Source organism: Pygoscelis adeliae, unplaced genomic scaffold (genome assembly GCF_000699105.1).
Source record: "Pygoscelis adeliae isolate BGI_AS28 unplaced genomic scaffold, ASM69910v1 Scaffold99, whole genome shotgun sequence".
In the NCBI taxonomy this organism is placed as follows: Eukaryota; Metazoa; Chordata; class Aves; order Sphenisciformes; family Spheniscidae; genus Pygoscelis; species Pygoscelis adeliae.
In genome coordinates this window covers 1,233,042-1,241,390 of record NW_008825493.1, presented here as the reverse complement: position 1 = coordinate 1,241,390, position 8,349 = coordinate 1,233,042, and the positions used below count along the sequence as shown (strand labels likewise).

The following is an 8,349-nucleotide window of genomic DNA, read 5'->3' as shown; positions in this document are numbered from 1 at the left end:
CGGGTGGAGGCATGCCGCCCTCGCCCCTCTGCGTGAGGGTAGCTGGGCGGGGGAAGCGGGGGCGCTTCATAGCTGTGTGCGTGTGTGTGTGTGCCCCCAGGCCCTCGGAGCGTGAATTTTGAGTCTTCCGCGGGCTGTTAACAAGGCAATAACATCTCCGAGGTTATCCTAGGGGATCTCGGCTTCCTGAGTGTCCGTCAGGGAGATGTTAATTAGCCTCTTCGATAGTCGAGTACATCTGACCTTGTTTTGCCATCACCTGCAAGTTCCTTTGCTACCGACACTGCTAATAAAATCTTTCTTACTTATCCTTTCTCTGGGAGCAGTAAAAAACTGAGCCAACCGAGATGACGTTTCTTCAGACTTGGCCAGGTTTATAAAGATGTTGCAGAAAATAACAGTGGAGCCAGTGTTCAGGGGTTAGGTTTTTTTAAATTATGGAAAAAAACAGGAATACCTTATTTTTTTATTTTCAAAAACTTTAAAGGAGCAGGCCGGTGAAGTCATTGGCAGGAAAAAATTGAACATAGCAAATACTGGGGATATTTGGAGTTTAAATATAAAAACTCTGGAGTTCGTACTGCAAGGGGTGGGGGGCGGCAATGTTGATGTAGGACAAGGGTTCTTAAGGAATAAAAAGAAAACCTGATAGAATTGGAAAATGGACTTGACTGGCAAAGAAGGGTTTATCTTGGAGGCAGAAAGCGTCAGAGTACGTTAGCCGTTGCTAAAGAAACCTGAAGATTATGTAAAGGAAATTAAAAACAGTATTTTACTTATATAAGCAAAGGAAGGTCAGGGGAAGAAGTGGAGGTGCTGTGCACATGGCATGTGTAGGTAGAACTATGAAATCCTAAACAACAACTTTGCTTTAGGTTACAACAAAAAAGAGGAAGGAGATTTAACTCTAGCCAAGGAAGAAGGAAAAATAAAAAACAACGTAATTGCATTAGTTTGGCATCAGCAGTCTGCCAGGCTCTGGAATGGGGCTTGAGGGGGTGGAGAAAATTAAGAACATAAACTGTTTACCAGAGTGTTACCGGATAGGGTATACTAGGATTTTTGAGGAAAAGGGGGCTGGAGAGTTGATTTCTTTGAGTTATCTCTAGTTGTTCTGAACTTTAATGAAGCAATTGATGTACTGCTGCTTGGGAAGTACCTGCTCAGTGGGAGAAGACGGACACTGGTAAAAAATACAAGGAAGGTTGGGCTAAAGGTTTGAGCGAGGTAGGAGAGGCTGCCGGTTTGTATACTTCTCGAAGAATCAGTCCCTCTTCCAGTTCAGTCAGGCTCTAGAGTCTGTTGACTCTTACAGGGTATTTCTTTCAAATGCCGTGGCTCAGCAATCCATCTCTTCTGTGCCATTAAAATGTGCCTGTGACACCACAAGGGCAATCACTGGCCCCTGCCTTATATAACACTGTTCAGCAGTAGATATCAGAGCACCTCACAAAGTTATATGATAGTTATTACTATTATTATATATAGAGGGAAGTTGAAGCATAGAGAATAGCAGGTGAGAGGCAGTGTTGGAAATAAAGCACAACAATTAGACTCAATGGACTACTTGATCTCAAGTGTGATATTGTGGTGTAAAGAATTGTGATATATCCCTAGGGCCCAAGTAAATATGAAAATTTGAAGGTGAGCCGTGTTAAGTGACTCTTCTCCAGAAAAAAGGAATAGATAGCTCAGCAGTTTTTGTAAGTGTATTTATTTCTAAAGGTTACGTATTTCAAAGCTATTCTATTTGGAATTTATGAAGGCATCCATAAAACAACAACTTCCTAGGAGAATAGAATAGTAAATGAAAAATACGTAAACTTTCCAGAACTGGCAATGTAATACTTTATGGAGTTCATCTTCCTGCCCTCCCCTCCCCCATACCTCAACATGAGCAGTTTATGCTTCTTCAGATGGATTTGGAGTTACAGAAGTAATTTTCTAGCTGACATTCTTTGCTTAGCATTTGCATTTCAAAATTTTTGTCACTGTTGCTATCTAAAAGAGAATACAGAAACAGAATCTCAGGAGTACTTCTGTTTAAAAAACATACAGGATTTGTATCATTGTTAAGGTGGCTTGTAGTAATCAAAATTCGGCTGTGTTTCATAATATAGCAACACTGCAATGTCAGGCTCTTTGGTACAGTGTGACAGCAGCTCAGCAGATGGGTGTTAAAATAGGTTCTTGCGCGCACACACGCTGTTGAAAGATACAAATTTGTAATCTTCATTTAGGCTCTGCATTTGTTTAAGAAGTAGAGACAGTGACTTGGAACCAGCAGTTATACAGCTTTTAAAATTAAGCAATTTGTCTTTTCCAGAACAAAAAAAAAAAAAAGCATTTTGAAGTGCTTGCATTGATGTTAAAATGCTATGGTGAACAAACCCAGTGTGGGCACGCTGCACTGCAGCAGGCAGTGCTGATAGATAGTAGGATTAGTTGCACTGATTGTAGGATCTTGCAACATCTTTATTTGTTCCAAAGGATCCTCAAGCACAAATGATGCAGGTACCATTATATAAAGGCAAGGTAATGAAAGCAATATTGTTTTATTATGTGCAGTGAAACACGTACCCTTTATCATTTGGAATGAGGAAGGTTGAGTAAACAAAGTTATTCTAAACCCACGTTCAGTTATTGAAAACCATAGAAATGCTAGAGGTTTGCCCTTGCAGTCCCCATGTTTCCAGAATTAGGACCTCAATTATACAAGAATTTGAATCAAAGCTAAATTTTTAGAAAGGTAGGTCAAGAAAGAATTATTACAGTGAAGGAGAAATGGAAAAACTTCTGGGAGAATTGGGTTTTATTGAAAGTCTTGTAGAATTGTGGGTAGCCATGAAGCTCTAATTTGCAGAAAATATTAGTGGTGAATCACACAGAAGCTGTGAGGTCAGCACTGAAACAGATGGTGGAATCTGAGGGGCAAATGAAAGAGCAGAGAAGACAGCTCTGTATTTATTGATGGGAGTGAACTCAAATTACGGGTGGAGACTATGCTTCAGTATATACAAAAATCATGAAACTTGCATCCTGAAACGCAGCTATTTTTGGTGTCAAGTACCATGGTGGTATGAAGACAGGTGGTGAGGAAGAGTGCTGTATCTAGAGGAACTGTCAGGTGAAATACAGGTGTAGTTGTCCTTGCAAAAAGCACTTGAACTTTTAAATAAATTAATGTATAAGCACCTGCATTTCATCTCCCCTGTGTTATCAGTTCAGTGAATTCATTTAAGGTTGATTTAGAGGAAGGCTGATTATGTCACATCCACATTGTCTGGAGTTTCTTTATCAAGTCTGCTGCCCGCAGCTTAGCAACTAATGATTCCACTTAATTTGTGTTTTGTTGCAAGCTGAGTACTATAAGCACTGCCATAGCATTAAATGAAGATTTTAGTAAGAATAATACATTGATAGATCAATTTTTTTTCTGTTTCAAGTGTTTCCTGTGAACATCCATGGAAGAGTAAAAGGATTTGAAAGCTACATTCTAGAGAAGTTTGGGTAGTTTCTGTTACACAGAGAAATGCTGAAATTTCAAGAAACTGCTAAGCATGTCACTGTTGCCAGATTTAATTCTGCTTGCTCAGATGCTGTGATTGCAAGAAGATATGCTATTCAGAGGAAACTTGGCAATGGAAGCTTTGGAAGTGTGTATCTGGTTTCTGACAGAAAAGCAAAACAAGGAGAAGAATTGTAAGTAAACCCTTCACATACTTTAAATAAAAATGTTTGGAACATATTTCTTGCGTTGTAGATGTTTTCTTCGTATTTGTGTCTCATCTCTCAGTTAGGTGTTATGTTGCAGCCTTAACTGTTTAACTTTAGTGAGGACGTAAGATAGGAGCAGACTTTATGCTGACTCAGCATTCCGCCTGAATCTGTTTTTGTTTAAAATAGTTTATCTGATACGTCTATCTTATTGTGCTTTTATCTAAGTCCTTTTTAATTTACTTGTGCAAGACAGAGTGGAGGTAGATAGAAAATCTCAGACCCTCATCTCCATATGCCTCTGATGTATGCCTCTGAAGCTCTGTAACAAATAATAGAAACAGTAAAAATATGTGTAACTCACCTATTCCCCAGTGTCATACCTTGGACAAGTTGCTAATGTAAGATATACGCTGTGGAAAAGACCCTTGTATTTACTCAGAACCGAGGTAATTTTTATGATTGTCCTGAAAAGAAGCAGGGTAAAGGTATATGCCAGGTTTCACAAATTTGCTCTTCTTCTTTGTTACAAAATTGTTTGTTAAAGGCTTAAAGCTTTATAATTTATAAGCTATCATTTCATAATTATGTCAATATATAATATATGTGTGTATAATATATAATTGTATAGTTTAGTTTTGAGGTCTTTGTATTTTATAAATAAACCTGGTTCTTGAAGTTCTTTCTTCAGAACACTTACTAAAGTGCTGGGCATTTGCCTTCCATCCCATGCTTATCCGTGTTCATGAGCACGATGTTTTTGTTTTAAAAAATGTGGGAAAAGAGAATCCTTACTCTAACCAGGTCCAGCTACTGCGATACCTAGCTCTATAATGCTTCATTCAGTTACACATGCCCATTAAAGCATGGAACATTTAAAAGGAGCACGAAAATGTCAGAATTTCTGAATGTATTTTAATGGACTTCCCTCTTCATTTCTGATGATTTCTTATTTAGTTACTGTAGGTAAGTTTTTTTGATAATGCTTAATTGGATGCTTTCAGGAATCGATATTGTGTCACTGTAAGGACTCAGATTGTTGGAGGGGTCTCAGAAGAAACTGTACTGTATTGATGTCCTGTTTTTTTATAATTGTGTTTTCTAAATGAAACCCGAGAAGGAATAGTTACAGAAATTCCAGTAAACACCTTTCCATTTGCTGTATACCTAACTGATAGCACTATTTTTTTTTAAATTGCCAGCAAATCTTGATTTTTTTATTTTATTTTATTTTTTACCTGCCTGAATTTGGACAGGTCTCATCAGTTTGGTTGATAAACCCTTTAGGATTCTGAAGCCACAAAGACACAAGAACATTTTCAGAGTGTTGACATTTCTGTATGTGAGTTTGAAGTTGGGTGCCTGGGTAATGCATTACTGGCTGGACTTTCTGTTGTGCAGAACTGTGTTTGCCTATCGGTTTGACACATACACCAAGTGAAATTTGAATGTGAATATTTTTGTTTTTATCCAATAAGATTTGTGGGGCTTTTTGTTTAAAGTCTGAAACATCTAATCAATGTGCTTTTCAGCCAGAAATACATTCTTCCTTTAAATATGGAGTCGATTGGTCCTTATTGGTGGACACATTAATGAGCAACAGTATGATAAAAGAGCTTTTTCTGATTCATTTGTGCCTCACTTTTGCTGTTTATGACAATGCATTCTTGGCGATATCGCTTTAATAAATGTGCAGCCAGGACACAATTCTTTCACTTGTTTTCCTTCTACATCAATTTACGGCTTTTCAGCTCCTTGGATTAGGGTTAGAGGCTACTAAGCTCTTAGCTCTCTTAGCTTTTTCCAGCTGGCTTATAAGACTTTTGGATCTCTCTTAGCCTTGGCTAGAGTTTTCTACAAAAATGTTCTGTACTGAAAACTTTCATTAAAAAAATAGAAAATATTTTTCATTTTCTTTTTCTGTTAAAATAATTTATCATGCAAACAGGGTGACAGGAACTACCTGAGCTTATCAGATCCTTCAGAATTCAGCTATTACTGAACTTATTCTTAGAACATTAGCAGTATAGCGAAATGTGTGTCTTCACACATTTACTGCTCCAGCACAAGCTGCCAAACCTCAAAAACAGGGAATGTGTGCTTGCCTTTAAGTAGTTATTATCTCTAGTTTTTTCCTTAAGATTTTTCTTTGAGAACTTTACTCTGAGTGACTGTGTTTTGAACAAACATTCACTGCCTGCAGCACTTCATGGCTGTGTTTTGTTAGGGATGAGGCTGAGTGTGTCCTCTGCCATCCTCAGGACAGAGGCTGAGTATCAAATGGCATATTCTTTTTTTGTTTTATCGGTCTCGTTTTGTGACTACAAGAAATATTTAACAAGCCAAAGTGCTGGTGTAATACTGTAGTTCATCCTTTCGTCACTAGGGGGTACTTGCGTATCACAGTTATTCATTCCTCCTGAGCCTCAAAGGTAGACTGAAGAGCAGATTCTCCCAACTTTCTATCACTTATATGCTAATAGATGACAAAAATACTGGCCCAGGTGAACATGAAAGCTCAGGTAGCATAATGAGGTAGAGTGTAGGCACTTTCTTCTATTTAAAAATACTGGTTTCTTAAGGTGGTAAAATACACTAGAAGTCACATTCTCAACACTACTTTCAAATCAGAAAATAATCTCTTATGGAACTGTACTGGTTACTGCTCCTGTTACATTTTCCATTGGGAAGTATAGCTATACTTTTGAATGAAAAAATAGGTGGTTATGTTTCTTACTCTTTAAAAAGAATAATCTTAATACAGCTCTGAAAACACTTTGGCAGAAAAAAAAGGAATTGCGATATTTAGGTCCCAAAGGACCTCAGCAGAATTAGAAGTCTATTTTTATTGTTTCAGAGATGATCTAGAACATGCTGAGACAAATGTTTATATACAGCGTGTTCTCAGCCACAGGTAGCTTCCTGAAAATTGCTATAGTCCAAAGCATGGCGAAAAAGCATGGGAATAAATCATAAGAATACAAATTCCCAAGAGTGACGTCTTGGATATTGGTACAGAAGCTGTTTGGGGATATCTCTTTCAATTTTCCATTAGTGCAATGTCTACAGAATGAGTTAATGCAGAGACTAACAATGGTTATCATGTAATTTCATGTATGCTCAGCAAAGCTTTTGCACGATTTTACAAATAGTTTCTGGGCATGCCTTGTACTTCGTTACCCCTCAGGGATCTTAGCTGTGGTGAGCGAAGTCTTATGCACAGAGTTGCTTCAGCTGGAAGGGAGAGAGGGTTGATTATTTGGGGCATGCCTCAAGTTAACAGACCTATTTCACATAAAACTCTCCACATGGAGCTGCTCAGGCCAGCAATGCCTGCCTCTCTTAGAAGTACACGCCAGCTTCGTGCTGATCTCCAGTTCTGTGTATGGATGGGATCAGGATTACTGACTTTCTGAAATCGTACTGGATCAGAGACATCCAGTCTGATGTGGTTGAGTTGCATACTCTATAAATAATAAGGTTGTGAGGTACTACAAGTATGAGATACTACAAGTATAGTAGCATATGTAGGTATCTTACTATAAGTCCCTCTTAAGTGTTGCATTGTACGACACATTCCTTGCCTGTTGCTTTAACTTCCTAATTTCTATTTTTTGTAAATTGTATTTTCTGGTAATTTTTTATGTTCATGGTCCTGTGTGATTTCTGTAATTTTGCCTTCTTTTTTATGACTCTGAAAACCTTTTTCATTTTAATTTTGCATTCCACCCTGTCTCAACTAGAAAATTATGTACTGCTGTAAACAGCTGTTGGTTACAGACACAGCTAAACACCTGAATGTCTAAGCCAGGAAAATCCCTATTCATACAATGCATCTTCTTGTGTCGATGAACTCTGTTTTCCTTTAGAAAATAATAGTTGCAAGTCATTGTATATTCTTAAACATGCTTTCATAGGTTCTGCTCACATTTAAGTCTACTGAGCAATAGCTTCTCTGCTTGTATTGCTTATGTTTTATGTTTTTCTAAGGTATATTATCCACAGTGGAGAGGGAGAAAACCAAACCAGTGATTAGTATTCTGGAGTGAGATGGTGCCACCATGGCATTATTTCAGACTGGCTGTTAGACTTAAGGATCACTCTTACCTCATTCTGAGATATCTTCTTTGTGCAGACATGTGATGAATAACTTTTCTGAGTTTCATAATAATTTCCTAAAAAGAAAACTGCAAGTTCTTCATTTTAGATTTATGGCTAGGGAAGGTGACTTTTGTCTTCCATGTTTGTGTAGAAAGTTATGCCATCCGCTGTACATCTTTGTCCTGGTTTCGGCAGGGATAGAGTTAATTTCCTTCCTAGTAGCTGGTACAGTGCTGTGTTTTGGATTTAGGGTGAGAACAATGTTGATAACACACCCATGTTTTAGTTGTTGCTAAGTAGTGCTTACACTAGTCAAGGACTTTTCAGCTTCCCCTGCTCTACCAACTGAGAAGGCTGGAGGTGCACAAGAAGCCAGGAGGGGGCACGGCCAGGACAGCTGACCCCAACTGACCAAAGGGACATTCCATACCATGTGACATCATGCTCAGTACGTGAACTGGGGAAAGCTGGCGGGGGGGGCCGCTGCTCGGGGACTGGCTGGGCATCCGTCGGCAGGGGGGGAGCAATTTG

At 38.5% G+C, this 8,349-nt stretch overlaps 2 protein-coding genes across 2 annotated transcripts in view; one reads left to right on the top strand and one right to left on the bottom strand.

Moving 5' to 3' along the window:
* ASTE1 (asteroid homolog 1 (Drosophila)) overlaps positions 1 to 2,688 on the bottom strand; it is a 9,306-nt gene extending 6,618 nt beyond the window's left edge. Inside the window, exon 1 of the mRNA XM_009331265.1 lies at positions 2,680 to 2,688. Within this exon, the coding sequence (XP_009329540.1) occupies positions 2,680 to 2,688 (9 nt within the window). The remainder of the gene's footprint in view (positions 1 to 2,679) is intronic.
* An 823-nt stretch (positions 2,689 to 3,511) lies between these two features.
* Positions 3,512 to 8,349, top strand: part of NEK11 (NIMA-related kinase 11) — a 104,681-nt gene continuing 99,843 nt past the window's right edge. Inside the window, exon 1 of the mRNA XM_009331255.1 lies at positions 3,512 to 3,702. Coding sequence (XP_009329530.1) covers positions 3,533 to 3,702 — 170 coding nt within the window. The 5' untranslated portion in view covers positions 3,512 to 3,532. The remainder of the gene's footprint in view (positions 3,703 to 8,349) is intronic.